At 42.0% G+C, this 16,022-nt stretch overlaps 2 protein-coding genes across 2 annotated transcripts; both read right to left on the bottom strand.

Annotated features, from left to right (window-relative positions):
* Nucleotides 1-3,836: 3,836 nt before the first annotated feature.
* On the bottom strand, nt 3,837-8,390 carry LOC112259906 (placenta-specific gene 8 protein). The gene is made up of 3 exons (XM_024434598.2): nt 8,259-8,390; nt 6,015-6,199; nt 3,837-4,972 (listed from the first exon to the last, which is right to left on the bottom strand). Exons 1-3 carry the CDS (start codon nt 8,386-8,388, stop codon nt 4,745-4,747), a joined length of 543 nt encoding a protein of 180 aa, XP_024290366.1. The 5' UTR covers nt 8,389-8,390; the 3' UTR covers nt 3,837-4,744.
* LOC112259907 (cornifelin homolog B) lies at nt 8,296-14,665 on the bottom strand. The gene is made up of 5 exons (XM_024434599.2): nt 14,525-14,665; nt 12,893-13,009; nt 12,301-12,455; nt 9,704-9,817; nt 8,296-8,428 (listed from the first exon to the last, which is right to left on the bottom strand). Exons 1-5 carry the CDS (start codon nt 14,595-14,597, stop codon nt 8,414-8,416), a joined length of 474 nt encoding a protein of 157 aa, XP_024290367.1. The 5' UTR covers nt 14,598-14,665; the 3' UTR covers nt 8,296-8,413.
* Between the last annotated feature and the right edge of the window lie 1,357 nt (nt 14,666-16,022).

Raw genomic sequence — 16,022 nt, 5'->3', positions numbered from 1 at the left:
GTTGATGAAGGGGAGGAGACAGGTTAAAGGAGGAGCTTTAAGCCCTGAGACTATTTATACATGGAGTGTGTAATCTGTGTGCCATATTAAAGAGTGAATTGCCAAGGTAAAAAATATGTAATTGCCTTTGAACCAGTGGGTGCTCCTCAGAGGAGGAAGGGGACGACCATCCTCAGTGAATTTTATTTAAAAAAAAAACAATATATATATATATATATATATTCACGTCACCAAATAATTGATTAGCTTCTGTCCTCCTCTGGGTACATTGAATTCAATACAAAACCTAGGAGGCTCATGGTTCTCACCCCCCTCCATATGACAACTTCTGGAGACATCCTCCAACCTAACAGAGCTCTTGCAGCATGAACTGACATGAACTGAGTAATTGACTCAGAGAGAGAGAAAGACAATTGTTTAACAGTTTTGAACAAATTAATTTATTCAAAAATGTATTCACTTTCACTTAACACGTACTTAGCTAGCAAATGCAGCTTGCTAGCTAGTTTAGGCTACTCAAACACCCGGCTCAAACAGAGGGATGCTATGTTAGCTAGCTGACTATGACTATCCAACACAACACTAGAACTCTTCCAAGTAAGTAAGCTTTTGGTTTGACAAATGTATTGCCACCAGGGCCTGCCGGTGTAACTGCTAAACTGCTTACTGAGTAGATTACTGACTGTACACTAATGTTACTAGGTGATTGTAGTGGGTTTACTAACGTGTAAGTTCTATTAGATATGTTGACTATGATGTTACTTCAGGTAATATGGTGACATTGATGTAGGATGTGTGTAGCAGTTATGATATGGTTTGGCTTGGAAAGGTTTTTCCGCTTGGTCACATACAGCTGGTGTGCATTGAAATCCACAAGCGAAGGGAAAAGGTGAGAGGAGGAGAGCGCATTGATGCGAGAAGGAATACAACGTGGCTGCTATGAAAGTAAACTGTGTTTACTTGTGATCAGGGGTGTATTCATTCTGCCGATCCTGTTGAAAAACGTTTCTTAAACGGAAGCAAACAAAATGAAACGGGGATAAACATACCAGAATTTGTCCAATAGATACACTTGTTTGCAACTGTTGAACAAATGATTTTACCCTAGATCAGCTAGATACAGGCAAGAGTGTGCAAGGCGGTATTGAATGTGTCACTGTCTGTCCATGTTTCACTGTCTGTGTAGTTCTCTGGCCCTACAGTGCATTCGGAAAGTATTCAGACCCCTTGACTTTTTCCACATTTTGTTTCATTACAGCATTATGGATAAAACAATATATATATCCTCATCAATCTACACACAATACCCCATAATGACAAAGCAAAAACAAATTTATATTAAAAAAACTTAAATATTACATTTACCTAAGTATTTAGACCCTTTACTCAGTACTTTGTTGAAGCACCTTTGGCAGTGATTACAGCCTTAAGTCTTCTTGGGTGTGACACTACAAGCTTGGCACACCTACTGTATATTTGCGGACTTTCTCACATTCCTCTCTGCAGATCCTCTCAAGCTCTGTCAAGTTGGATGGGGAGCGTCGCGTCACAACTTTTTTCAGGTCTCAAAGATGTTAGATTGCGTTCAAATCTGGGCTCTGGCTGGGCCACCCAAGGACATTCAGAGAGTTGTCCCGAAGCCACTCCTGCGTTGTCTTGGCTTTATGCTTAAGGTCGTTGTCCTGTTGGAAGGTGAGTAGTAGCTGCCAGGCGCACCGGTGTCAAGAACTGCAACACTGCTGGGTTTTTCACCCTCAACAGTTTCCCGTGTCTATCAAGAATGGTCCACCACCCAAAGGACATCCAACCAACTTGACACAACTGTGGGAAGCATTGGAGTCAACATGGGCCAGCATCCCCGTGGAACGCTGTAGACACCTTGTAGAGTCCATGCCCCAATGAATTGAGGCTGTTCTGAGGGCAAAATGGGGTGCAACCTAATATTAGGAAGGTGTTCCTAATGTTTTGTACACTCAGTGTATCAAACCATCTGTACCTCTGTCAATGCAAATAGAGTACTGCAACACTACCCTTGCACTCTGCAAAGAACAGAGCGTGTGTATGTGTGGAGATTGGGAACTCAGATTGATATATATATATATATTCATTGTTCTACATGTAACCTTTGCAAGTCTATATTTTATATTACATGTCATGGATCAGGATCCATGAAGCCTTTCACTACTTAATATTCCAGTCCCCTGCCTCTGGCTCCAGCAGACCAAGCAGACCGATATGATACAATGCCCCCTCTGTAGAGCATATTGCCTTAACTGTGTTGTTACCAGGGCAGTGTTATTAAGGTTCATTAAACTGAAATTCACTATGGACTTTAGTGAAGTTGGGCTATAATGGTATTTCAGTAGCCTGCTTTCTGAGTTGTATTAAATAATACAACACTTTGTTTGTTGATGCATTACCACACTTTAATAAGTATTGTAGAGTCTCGTCTAAAGTACTAGCTCGCATTAGCTCACATGGAGCAGGTAGCCTAGCGGTTAGCGCAAAAGGTTGCTGGATCGAATCCCCGGGCTGACAAGGTAAAAATCTGTCGTTCTGCCCCTGAACAAGGCAGTTAACCCACTGTTCACCGTTAGGCCGTCATTGTAAATAACTGACTTGCCTCGTTAAATAAAGGTTAAATAAATACAAAAAAAACAAAACATGAGTCACATCAGAGCTGGCTCTGTTTTACACATTCTTTATTTATTGTGTTGGATTTCACCTCCTTAATCAATTCCATATCTGTTGTATGACTTCTCCACAGACAGCTATGATTATAAGAGTGACATCTCCTTTCTTGGCTGCCCTCTACTTCCTGCTTCTATCGCCCGGCAATGGTTGCCATTGTAGCGCCTGCAGTATGAAGATCCTGGTGGTCCCGGTGGATGGCAGCCACTGGGTCAACATGGAGGTCATCCTCCATGAGCTCCACTCCCGAGATCACGACCTCACCGTGCTGCGCTCTGCCAAGAGCTGGTACATCTCCCAGAAGTTCCCTCTCTACAGCTCCATCACCGCCCTCATGCTGGAGGACGAGGTGGACAAGAACTTCCACGACAAGATGCTGCAAACGATTCTGGGAATCCGGACCCTGCCGCCCTTCCTGCGGTCCTTCCTCAATCAGTACGAGATCACATCCATGCAGCCGACAGGCCACAATATCTGCGTCAGAGCGGACGTTCTGGCGCAGATGATCCAGCATTCATGGTGATCCAGCGTTCATGGCTCGGCTCTGGGATGCTCAGTTTGACCTGGTGCTGACACCCTGCTCTGCCCACAGGGATCCTCCTGGCCAACTACCTCCGTCTCCTTCTGGTCTTCAACCTGCCCTGGATCAACACGGGAGAGGGTCACTTCGCCTTTGCCCCCTCGCCACTGTCCTACGTCCCCGTGTCGGGCAAAGATCTCTCTGACCACATGGACTTCCTGTAGAGAACCAGAAATGTGTTGCATTATGTCTATAGTGTGGTGGCGCAATATTTCTTTATTAACCATCGGTACGCCAACCTGCTCAAATGTCACTTCCCCTCTGCTGCTGACTTGCTCTCCATGCAGCGTTCAGCAGACGTGTTGAGGAACGTCATCCCACCTGCACACCGAAGCCTACAGCATGTCCTGGTACTCCAACCACAGCTTGGATGTGGCGACGCTGCTCCTGGCCCTCAGCGGGGCTTCTCTCTGGGCCTCAGTTTCTGTCTGCAGCAGACTGTGCTGCAAGAGCTCCAGGAGAAAGACCAAGCTGGAGTGAGCTTGTTAACTGACAGTTTCTTGATGCGTAATATATTGTCAAATTGTTTATATTGTAACATTTTCATAAGCAGACTGGAAAATCCTTGTTTTTGATAAATGTTTATTGAGTTTAACTGAGAATATACACGTTTCAGGCAAAGCAACATTACACATTAACATTATCTTTGTGTAGATGATGTTTTAATCTTTAAATGCAGTAGGACCATACTGTAACATATTCAACATTACATCCATGACATTAGAGATGGACTCCACTCTTCCCTAAAGTACAGTAACGTCCTTTACTGTTTTGGAAAGTCAGAGGGAGGGAGGTCACAGCAGTATAAAAATAAACATTTAATGATGAACATGAGTCACTGTGACTGTTAGCACAGTCCTATCAGAGAGGGCTACAGCCTTCCCCTCTCTCTCTCTCTTACTCTCCCTCTCCCTCTCTCACTCCCTCTCTCTCTCACTCCCTCCCTCTCTCTCCCTCTGATACTGGCCTTATCCACAGACATTAATAACTGTCTGGCTCTCAAGGTAACAGAAGGCTTACTTACGTCACATTGTGTGAATCGATGTGCCCTTGAGCAAGGCACTTAATTCTAAATGCTCCAGGGTCGCCGTTGATAATGGCAGACCCTGGCCGTGACCCCGCTCTCAGAGGGTGTCTCAGGGGGAGTTGGGATATGCAAAAAATACATTTCCAATTCACACATGCATACAATACACACTTGCACATATGAAATAGGACCAATATAGGCACCCACCAAATGTTCATTATTATATAACAATCTGCATTGGTTGATTGACATAGTTAAAAGAGTAGATACTTACATTTCACAGCTATCCTTATGTACAGTAAATGCTGGAAATGTGCAAGATTTGACATGAATTCCAATGCCTCAAGTCTTATACATTGTGCATCACCTCCATTACATCACCTCTATGAAATCACCACCAGAGGGCGTGGCTAACCCAGTGTGGTTTCTGTGTCTTGGGTCAAAGGTTACATGAATCTAGTGCTCAAGATGGCCTGAGGGGCAGAGGTAATCATAGGCTGAGATGTGATGACCCCAGGCTGGGAGGCCATCAACATGGGCTGACCGGGCAGCATGGTGGGCTGGGCGTTGATGACGGTGAAGGTCTGTCTGCGTCTCTTGATCTCCCTGGCCATCTGGCACCAGGAGCAGATGTTGCAGAAGGTGGAGTACACACAGTCTGCCGTCATGTCACCCTGAACACACATATAGACAGGGTTATGATCCCAAAATTCCCTGTTTTTCTAGAAATCCCAGTTTGGATGATTCTTGGATTTCTTGCTTATTCCTGCCTGATTCTGGCAATGTTCCACCCAGGATTTTGTATTTACTTGCAATGAGGTATCAGCAGAGGTTTCAAACCTGGGATACTGTATGATTACACTGACTACCGGGCTGTTGCATTAACTGGACAGAAGCTTTCAGGAGGCTGAAGAAATTTGGCTTGGCACTTAAAACCCTCACAAACTTTTACAGATGCACAATTGAGAGCATCCTGTCAGGCTATATCACTGCCTGGTACGGAAACTGCACCACCCGCAACCGCAGGGCTCTCCAGAGGGTGGTGCGGTCTGTCCAACGCATCACTGGGGGAAAACTACCTGCCCTCCAGGACACCTACAGTACCCGATGTCACAGGAAGGCCAAAAAGATCATCAAGCACAACAACCACCCGAACCACTGCCTGTTCACCCCGATATCATCCAGAAGACACGGTCAGTACAGGTGCATCAAAGCTGGGACCGAGGGACTGAAAAACAGCTTCTATCTCAAGGTCAGATTGTTAAAAAGCCATGACTAGCACATTATAGGTGACTGCCCTATATAAATAGACCTGAAATCACTGGCCACTTTAATAATGTTTATATATCTAGCGTTACTCATCTCATATGTATATACTTTATTCTATCCTATTCTTCTGTATCTTACTCTATGCAGCTCCAACATTGCTAGCCCAAATATTTATATATTGTTAATTCCATTCCTTTACTGTAGATCTGTGTGTATTGTTCGATTTTACTTGTTAGATATTACTACACTTTTGGAGCCAGAAACACAAGCATTTCGCTACACCCGCAATAACATCTGCTAAACACGTGTATGTGACAAATAACATGTTTTTTGATTTGCTGTGTTGTGTGTACTGCCTCACGTTTACACAGTCTGTAGGCCTACCCTAACAATCTTCCTTGTCTAGTTTCTTTATTCAGGCGTTCAGATTGACATTCATTAACCCACCTGAATGCCATAGCGGGTACGTACAGCCACCCTCATGGACATGGACACAGGAGGAATGCAGGTTGGCACCCCTACCAGCTGGGTGGAGGAACATAATCCGTCCAGCATGGGGAGACAGAAACACTCTCCGAACTCTGAGGTGGTGGTGCAGGCGAAACAGGGGAAGCACCAGTAGGCAAAACAGCCTGATCATAGGGTCGCAAAGTGCAGGTCAGGGAAGAGATCTGTTAACACTGATTACGACACTTATCTCACTCACTTTGATTAGTGGCTAGTAACGCTGTCAGTCAGGTCCATATGTATTTGGACAGTGACAGAATTTGTATAATTCTGGCTCTGCACGCCACCACAATGGATTTGAAAGGAAACAATCAAGATCTGTTTTAAGTGTAGACTTTCATCTTTAATTTAATGGTTTTGTCAAAATAATTTTATGAACCGTGTAGGAATTATAACTATTTTTATACATAGCCCCCCCCAATTTTAGGGGCTCAGAAGTAATTGGACAAACTAACATAATCATAAATTTAATTGTGAGTTTTAATACTTGGTTGGAAATCCCTTGCAGTCAATGACTGCCTGAAGTCTGTAACCGACAGACATCACTTGATGTTTCTTCCCTGGCGATGCTCTGCCAGGCCTTTACTGCAGCTGTTTGTTCCTGCTTGTTATTGGGGCATTTTGCCTTCAATTTTGCCTTCAGCAAGTGAAATGCATGATTAATTGGATTCAGGTCAGGTGATTGACTTGGTCATCTCAGAACATTCCACTTCTTTGCCTTAAAAAAGTATTGGGTTACTTTCACAATATGCTTCGGGTCATTGTCCATCTGTACGGTGAAGTGTCGTCCAATGAGTTTTGAAGCATTTGGCTGAATCTGAGCAGATAATATAGCCCTAACCACGTCAGAATTCATCCTGCTGCATTTGTCAGCAGTCACATCATCAATAAATACAAAGGAACCAGCTCCATTGGCAGCCATACATGGCCACGCCATAACACTCTCTCCACCATGCTTCACAGATGAGGTGGTATGCTCTAATGATGAGCAGTACCTTCCCTTCTCCATAACACTCCCTCCACCATGCTTCACAGATGAGGTGGTATGCTTCGGATCATGAGCAGTTCCTTCACTTCTCCATAACTCTTCTCTCTTCCCATCATTCTGGTACAAGTTGATCTTTGTCTCATCTGTCCATAGGATGTTGTTCCAGAACTATGCAGGCTTTTTTACATGTTTGTTGACAAACTCTAATCTGGTCTTCCTGTTTTTGATGCTTACCAATTGTTTACATCTTGTGGTAATCCCTCTATTTACTAGTCTTCTCTTAATTGTTGACTTTGACACAGATACGGCTACCTACTGAAGGGTGTTCTGGATCTGGCCAACTGAAGGGGTTTCTCTTCACTAGGGAAAAAATTATTCTGTCATCCACCACAGTTGTTTCCCGTGGTCTTCCGGGTCTTTTTGGTGTTCCTGAGCTCACCAGTGTGTTCTTTCTTTTTAAGAATGTACCAAATGGTTGATTTGGCCACACCTAATGTTTTTGCTATCTCTATGATGGGTTTGTTGATTTTCAGCCTAATGATGGCTTGCTTCACTGGCAGTGACAGCTCTTAGGACTTCATATTGAGGGTTAACAGCAACAGATTCTAAATGCAAATGTCACACAACTCTAGACCTTTTATCTGCTTACTTGAAAATGAACTAATGAGGGAATAACACACACCTGGCCATGGAACAGCTGAGCAGCCAATTGTCCAATTACTTTTGGTCCATTAAAAAAGGGGGGTGGCACAAATAAAAAGTGCTGTAATTAGAAAACCATTCACCTGATTTGGATGTAAATGCATACCTCAAATTAAAGCTGAAAGTATGTACTTTCAGCTCATATTCATTATTTAATTTGAACTCCAATATGCTGTGGTAGACAGCTAAAGTAATAATAACTTGGACTATGTCCAAATATTTATGGACCTGAGTGTATGGGCTATAATACTCCATTGATGTCTCAAAATATTCCAAGCACGGCGTTAGTCAAAACGGAACAATGTCATGTATAACATATGTGCTTTTTATAAAACAATGTTTTAACAAGGTATTCCGAAATACAATGTAAATGTGAATGAATAGTGAACAATGTAAATAAATAGTGAACTCTGAATTCAACATTTTTGCAGAGAAATGTGAATGATTCGCTGGACATTGGATAAATGGACAAACAAATAGACAGACAGACTCACAGACTTGCAAGTCGTCGAAGCAGTCGCAAATGCCAGTGTTCCACTGGTTAGAGTGGACAGCTATGAAAGCTGGTGTCTGGGGCTGAGGAGGCTGAGAATGCTGGTTGTTGATTATCACACTCGTTGCCATGGTGACTGGCCGGCTGGCCACTCGACTAAGGACAAAGAACCTGAACAAAAAGCAACAACAAACATCAATGGATTGTTACTTTTTCCTGCCAAATATGAAATACCCCCCAATGCCAACTTGCTGAACCATTAACCATTAATCACCATTAATCTGATGTTAAAACGTATAAGTCTATGTAGTCTATGTATAAGTCTCCCCATCAAATACAAATCATTGCACCCTATAATTCTAGTAGTGGGGCATGTTCAATCTAAGTCCTGTTTTATTGAATTATGACTCTTAATAAAATATACTCACCTGAAATGGACAGCTATGCCTGGCTGTATCCAGGTTTGTGATAGGTATCTCCAGACCAGAGGTGGCATTAAAAATCATATAATTCAGGAACTAAATTATAGAACAGTCACTATTTGCATGTGTGTGGTTTGCATAAGATTTAACACCCTCACTAAAGATCAGTGAAATACAGTATCCTCTGTATTAACGTCACAGAGACAGGACAGGCACTCATCTTTTAATCATGTATTCACCATTAATTAAGATACATTTATACTGCAAACATGAAAGATATATCTGAATGTATGTTTTGTTGTTTGGAAATGTGTCACACCTATTTCTCTCATATGTTTCTACAATACATTTGCACATGTTTTGTACATTTCGTATAGTGGTAGATAAAAAGGTCCAGTTTTCAAAAGGGTTTTGGAAATGTATTTATACACACATATTCATTCATCTTTCACACACCCCAAAAAATCTAAAGGGCCTTTACAGATACAGAGTAAACTATTTCAGCTGTCAGCCGGGTGGAAGTGAACGTGAAAAACCTAAGAACAGGATACTATTGCAGACCTGCTTGAAACAGAATGGAGAACAGTTTTGGGTGGCTCACAGTACAGGTGTACACGTGTGTGACGTTCAATGGTGATGAGTTTGGTGGCAGTGATCGGTGATAGAAGAGTCAACAGAGGATAGAAAACACGGGAGATTGGTGGCCCTTTAATTGTGGAGGACGGGCCCGTAGTAATGGCTGGAGCGGAATTAATGGGATGGTATTAAATCCACCATTTGCTCCATTCCGGACATTATTATGAGCCGTCCTCCCATCAGCAGCTTCCTGTAGTAGAAAGTGCAGGCTTGGTATTGTTACTATTCCATTAATACGAGTCTAATGATGATGATGTTGATTATTATTAGTCTAATGACTATGATGAAGGTGGAGGAGGAAGAGGATGAAGAGGAGGGATATATGATGATGATGGTGCATGATGACGAAGAAGAGGATGAGGAAGAACGAGGTCTGTCCTTATCTTACATGTGGGTTGATGAGAGTGACTGGTTGGAGGCGGGTCTTCATCTCTCTTGACATTTGACACCAGGTGCAGGGCCCGCAGAAGAATGAATAGACACAGTCATTACACATGGTGCCCTTTTAGGGAGGAGACAGAGATACATCACATTACACCTGATCTAGGATCAGTTAACATTGACTACATTAATCAATTAATCAATTAGCGGAGATAGACTGTCTGATCGGAGTTCAGCACTGTGCCATCTTCAGAACATTATGCATTAATCCTTGAGTAGCCTGGTCTCCGATCAGTTTGTTCTATTATTACAACTCATTGATTTGCATGACTAGGATTGGCAAGGAGAGGAATGTTAACACAGACAGACTGGTACACAGGCAACACCCTCAGTATGCAGGTATTGAAACAGAGTTTGAGTACTCAAAAAAAAAATGTGGCAATGGTCTGGGCCACAGGTACTCCTGAAACTTAGGTCATTAGAACTGGTTAGGAGAGTTCTGAGATCGGATTAGAAGGTGAGGTGAACATTGTTACTTATATTTCTTCTTTACTTTAAGGTATTTTTCTTAAAACTGCATTGTTGGTTAAGGGCTTGTAAGTAAGCATTTCAATGTAAGGTCTACACCTTTTGTATTCGGTGCATGTGACAAATACAATTTGATTTGATTTGATCATGAATTACTGGAGAGATGGAGGGACTGATAGTTGTACACTATTTTGAGATATAACACATTCACATGTATAGTCAAAGGAACTGGGCGATACACATAATTTGTATGGACATTGTATTCATATGCATTATTTTCACAAAATGTTTAAATAATACATCTTCAACAATAATTATGGCCTAGAACTATAAAGCCCAGAGTTTTTCCTGGTCAGATCCTGTGATCAGGAAAAACTCTAGAAATAAGGCATGCCAAGCCTTATGACTCGTGTTCTTCTATACATCCCATGTACATACTACCTCAATTGGCCCGACCAACCAGTGCTCCTGCACATTGGCTAACCGGGCTATCTGCATTGTGTCCCACCACCCACCAACCGCCAACCCCTCTTTTACACTACCGCTACTCTCAGTTCATCATATATGCATAGTCACTTTAACCATATCTACATGTACATACTACTTCAATCAGCCCGACTAACCGGTGCCTGTATGTAGCCTCGCTACTGTTATAGCCTCGTTACCTGAGGTGTGGACTCGAGTCACATGACTTGAACTCGAGTCAGACTCAAGTCACAAATATGATGACTTGCAACTCGACTTTGACTTTAACACCAATGACTCGTGACTTGACTTGGACTTGAGCCTTATGACTCGACCTGACTTGATACCCTCCCCAAGCCCAAATATTAAAAATGATGCTATTAAAAAAAGTGTGCAGCGCATCAACTCTTCATTTAACGGATTACAGTTTGAATCGGACAGCAGCCAATCAAGTTGTGCCAGCTGAGAAAAACTTGTGCGTTGCAGTGCAGAGGAACGTTGGCGGGTGAATTCAGATGGAGCCCTTGGAAAGATGATACCCAAAATTATTATTTTCAGATAGAAATACGAAGCTGTATCAACAAAAAACAGATTGCAACTTGCCAAACATGCAGGAAGAAAATTACAGACGGAGGCGCAACAATTTCCAACTTTGTTCGACATTTAAAGCTGCACAAAGAACGGAAAGTCATGGCTAATATAGCCGACAGCTATATATTTTATTACTTTACTAGTGTATCATGTAGGCTAACCTAACGTTAAATCAATGAGCTTCCACACAGTCAGTCAGTGCGGGAATGTGATCATTGCACCCAAGATTGAGCTACAACTGGCTAGGCAGTTGGTAGCCTAGATCCTGCCTGATGTTACTGCTGTTCCTAAAACCACTGACACACGTTAGCCTACTGTAACCACACAGAGAGAGAGAGAGAGAGAGAGAGAGAAAGAGAGAGAAAGTGTGTGTGTGTGTGTTAAGGTTGGGCGATTGTGTACAAGTCTACTGCGCCCCATAACGATCCTTGATAGTCGATAACTATTGTTGGGGGGGGTCTTTCTCATGTCTGCCCATGTATTTCCATGGAAATATAACGTTTATTGGGAAAGGTAATAAATATATACATATTTTTAAAAGCATTTATGATTTGCGTAAATGTAATATACTAACTATTACTCTTGGTATTACATTTGGTGAAGAGCACATTATGACTTGTTTAGGACTCAAAACTTCAGGTTTAGGACTTGAGACTTGACTTGAGACTTTACTCGGACTTCCCTGTCGTGACTTGAGACTTGACTTGGTACTTGAGTGCTAAGACTTAAGACTTACTTGTAAAACAATGACTTGGTCCCACCTCTGCTCGCTACTGTTATTTTTCACTCTCTTTTTACTGTTGTTTTTATTACTTTACTTACCTATTGTTCACATAATACCTTTTTTGCACGGTTGGTTAGAGCCTGTAAGTAAGCATTTCACTGTAAGGTATACACACACCTGTTGTATTCGGCGCACGTGACAAATGTTGCTTTGATTTGATTTGTGCTAACAGTAAACAATGAGAAAACCAAACGTCATGACTCTAGACAAGGTCATGGTGTTCTGTGTGTCCTTACCTCGATGCCGTAGCGCTGGCGGATCCCCACCCTCAGGGACATGGTGGCGGGGGGGATAAGGCCGAAGCCGTCTAGCAGGGGCAGACACAGGCACTCCCCAGCCTCCCTCGCCGTTATACAGGCAAAGCAGGGGAAGCACCAGAATGCTAAGCAACCTATAAAGGGAGATAGAGGACAAGAAATGACAGTGATTTACCCATGGGATAATTTTTTATTGACATTTATTCATTCAGGCAAGTCAGTTAATTAAGAACAAATTCTTATTTACAATGACTACCCCGGCCAACACTGGGCCAATTGTGCACCACCTTATGGGACTCCCAATCACAGCCGGATGTGATGCAGCCTGGATTCAAACCAGGTACTGCAGTGACACCTCTTGCACTGAGATGCAGTATCTTAGACCGCAGTGTCTTAGACCGCTGCGTCACTCGGGAGCTCAAACTCTAAACGAATGTGTTATGTTGTTGATTGAAACAAGTTTGCCCCCCATTGAATGGAGTTGAGCGGTAACAGAGGCCTTGTTTAAAGACGATCAATATATGTACACACACAAACATGCTCGTACGCACACACAAACACACACACTTACACGAAGACATATCCTTGGTGCAGTCACAGATTTCGGAGCTCCATTGGTTTGAGGTAATGGCCTGAACAAAGGGCTTGGGCTGCTGGATGACCATCGTGTTTGCCATGGTGGCGTCTTCTGTGAGGATTTAAAAAAAAGAGCATATATGTATATATATATTTTTTTACAGACGTCACACCACCAGCAAATGAATATAGGGCAATGTTTCATGCTTCATAATAATGGCACCAGAACTAGTTCTCAAGATAGTTTGTGAAATTCTTCAAAACGAGTTGAAGTTATTCAAAATGCTGTATGCTCTACAGAGAAGCCTAGTGTTTAAAGCTTAGTTGTCCCCAGGCCTTACAACTGCTCCTTTGAACATGAGCTAGAAGGAGTCATAGTCCAACTCAAACTGTAAATTCAACCTGGACTCAGGGGTAGACGTAATAGAGTAAAACTGTAAATCCATAACACTCCAATTAGTATGACATGTTACATTTCGTATGGTATGTTATGTATTCATTTGTGGATGTCTGTCACCCATTTCATATTATATACTCATAGAAAAAAGGTTCCAAAAGGGTTCTTCAGTTGTCCCCATAGGAGACCTCTTTTTGGTTCCTGGTAGAACTATTTTTGGTTCCAGGTAAAACCCTTTTTGAGTTCCATGTAGAACCCTCAGTGGAAAGAGTTCTACATTGAACCTAAAAGGGTTCTACATTGAACCTGAAAGGGTTGTACATTGAACCTAAAAGGGTTCTACATTGAACCTAAAAGGGTTCTACATTGAGCCTAAAAGGGTCCTACATTGAACCTAAAAGGGTTCTACATAGAACATACAAGGGTTCTAGCTGTAACCTAAAAGGGTTCTCCTATGGGGACAGCCGGAGAACCCTTTTAGGTTCTAGATTTGTTTTCCAATTCCAATTTGTACAGCATGTTACGAATTTGCAAAACATATGATATGTTACGAATTCCAATTTGTTGTGGCTAACATTAGCTAGGTGGCTAGGGGGCTAACACTAATGTTAGCTAGGTGGCTAATGTGAGCTAGGCTTTGGGTTAAGGGTTAAGTTTAGAGTTAGGGTTAAATTAAAGAGTTATGAGATAGGTTAAAGGGTTAAGGTTAGGATTAGGGTTAGCTAACATGCTAAGTAGTTGCAAAGTAGCTAAAAACTAGTAAGTAGTTACTTATCCGCTAAAGCGCTGAAGTTGTGATGAGATTCGAACCCGCACCCTTTGGGGTTCCTAGATGTTTGGATTATACGCCCACTCACCATGACCAACCACCCTACAAGTAACCCTCTGTCTTATGTAATCATACTATACGTAACATATTCTAATTTGAGAGTTCCTGATTTATGTTTACTGTGTTACATCTAGTGAGACCAGGCTTGTAAATTATCATTACATTCAGCAGCATGTGATTCCCCTTTCCCTTTCCCTTTCATTCCTTTTGACATACAGAAAATAAATACATCTTTTAATATATGTGTAAATATTCAATATACGTTTGGTCAATTTTTTTATATTTCAAAATAAATTTGAAATATAAAATATAGCCAAAAGATATTTCATATTTTCACAAATATTGATTTTCCGTATAGAGGGACTAAGCTCCCTGGTCTTTGCTCATAGACATAGTCTTACCTGAGTTAGCTTCAGAGAAGAGGATGGTGAAGAGGAATGCTGAGTGACTGAAACCAAGCAAGAAGTGTGGCATATGTAGGAAAAGCTCAACATGCACACGCGCACACACACACTTGGCAATGGCTTACTGTTTCACCCATTAACTAGTCCATCCAGTTTGACTAAATAGTTGAGACTGTCAGACACAGGCTTTCCTCATAAGCCCCACACCTCAAAAGACTGACCCGACCACGACAAACTCGAAATTCTGGGGCACTGTAATTTACTGTTATATGCATAGTGTCTCCTGGTCAGGTCATATGGTCAGGAAAACGTCAGGGCCCTAATCATTATCATCAAGCCTTTTTTGTGTCCAAACAAGTTAAGCTTGACAAACCATGCAAACCATGCAAGTTATTTTAAATTATGATATCTGGTAGCATTGAAGATATGAAGGTATGCTAGCATTGTAGTTTATCAAGATTCTTCCAAAAAGCTTGCAGTGCTACTGTTTCTCTGGAACAGGGCTCTCCAACCCTGTTCCTGGAGAGGTACAGTCCTGTAGGTTTTCACTCCAACCCTAGTCTACCACACCCGATTCTAATAATTAGCTGGTTGATCAGCTGCATGAGGTTAGTAACAACTGCGGGTTGGTGCGAAAACCTACAGAGGGTAGTTCTCCAGGAACAACCCTGCTCTAGAATCACCTAAAATAATGTGCTATACTGTACACAAACAGACCAGTACTAAGCTTGGCTGTCACACTTCTTTCTTTTTTAACCTTCATTTAACTAGGCAAGTCAGTTAAGAACAAATTCTTATTTTCAATGACGGCCTAGGAACAGTGGGTTAACTGCCTGTTCAGGGGCAGAACAACAGATTTGTACCTTGTCAGTTTGAACTTGCAACCTTCCGGTTACTAGTCCAACGCTCTAACCACTAGGCTACCCTGCCGCCCCTTGCAAAAGTCTGGGGCCAAAAAATGTTTAACTGTCACGCCCTGGTCTTAGTATTTTGTGTTTTCTTTATTATTTTGGTCAGGCCAGGGTGTGACATGGGTTATTTATGTGGTGTGTTTTGTCTAGTTTTTTTTTTTATAGGTTATGGGATTGTGGTTAGTGGGGTTGTCTAGAAAAGTCTATGGTTGCCTGGAGTGGTTCTCAATCAGAGGCAGGTGTTTATCGTTGTCTCTGATTGGGAACCATATTTAGGCAGCAATATTATTTGAGTGTTTCGTGGGTGATTGTTCCTGTCTCTGTGTTAGTTTGCACCAGAATAGGCTGTTTAGGTTTTCACGTTACGTTTATTGTTTTGTATTGTTCATGTTTATCTTTTATTAAACATGTATCGAAATAACCATGCTGCATTTTGGTCCGCCTCTCCTTCAACAGAAGAAAACCTTAACATTAACAATTAAAATATTGAAGAAATGTGTCCGGTAGTGCTTTATAATAACACCAATAAGAACCATTAATCATAATTATTAAGTATTTATAATTGGTTAGTAAATAGTTGATTC

This window comes from Oncorhynchus tshawytscha, linkage group LG10, assembly GCF_018296145.1.
Source record: "Oncorhynchus tshawytscha isolate Ot180627B linkage group LG10, Otsh_v2.0, whole genome shotgun sequence".
Classification (NCBI taxonomy): Eukaryota; Metazoa; Chordata; class Actinopteri; order Salmoniformes; family Salmonidae; genus Oncorhynchus; species Oncorhynchus tshawytscha.
The sequence above is the reverse complement of the archived record's forward strand: the minus strand, read 5'-3'. Positions and strand labels throughout refer to the sequence as shown.

What these genes read in the sequence shown, in the direction of transcription:
- LOC112259906 (XM_024434598.2), bottom strand. Translation starts at nt 8,388, where the DNA reads ATGGCAACGAGTGTGATAATCAACAACCAGCATTCTCAGCCTCCTCAG. An exon ending in CTTCGACGACTTGCAAGTCT is followed by an intron (nt 6,200 to 8,258) that starts GTGAGTCTGTCT and finishes CCCTATGATCAG; the next exon opens with GCTGTTTTGCCTACTGGTGC. An exon ending in GTACCCGCTATGGCATTCAG is followed by an intron (nt 4,973 to 6,014) that starts GTGGGTTAATGA and finishes ATGTGTGTTCAG; the next exon opens with GGTGACATGACGGCAGACTG.
- LOC112259907 (XM_024434599.2), bottom strand. Translation starts at nt 14,597, where the DNA reads ATGCCACACTTCTTGCTTGGTTTCAGTCACTCAGCATTCCTCTTCACC. An exon ending in CTTCTCTGAAGCTAACTCAG is followed by an intron (nt 13,010 to 14,524) that starts GTAAGACTATGT and finishes AAATCCTCACAG; the next exon opens with AAGACGCCACCATGGCAAAC. An exon ending in GCCAGCGCTACGGCATCGAG is followed by an intron (nt 9,818 to 12,300) that starts GTAAGGACACAC and finishes CCTCCCTAAAAG; the next exon opens with GGCACCATGTGTAATGACTG.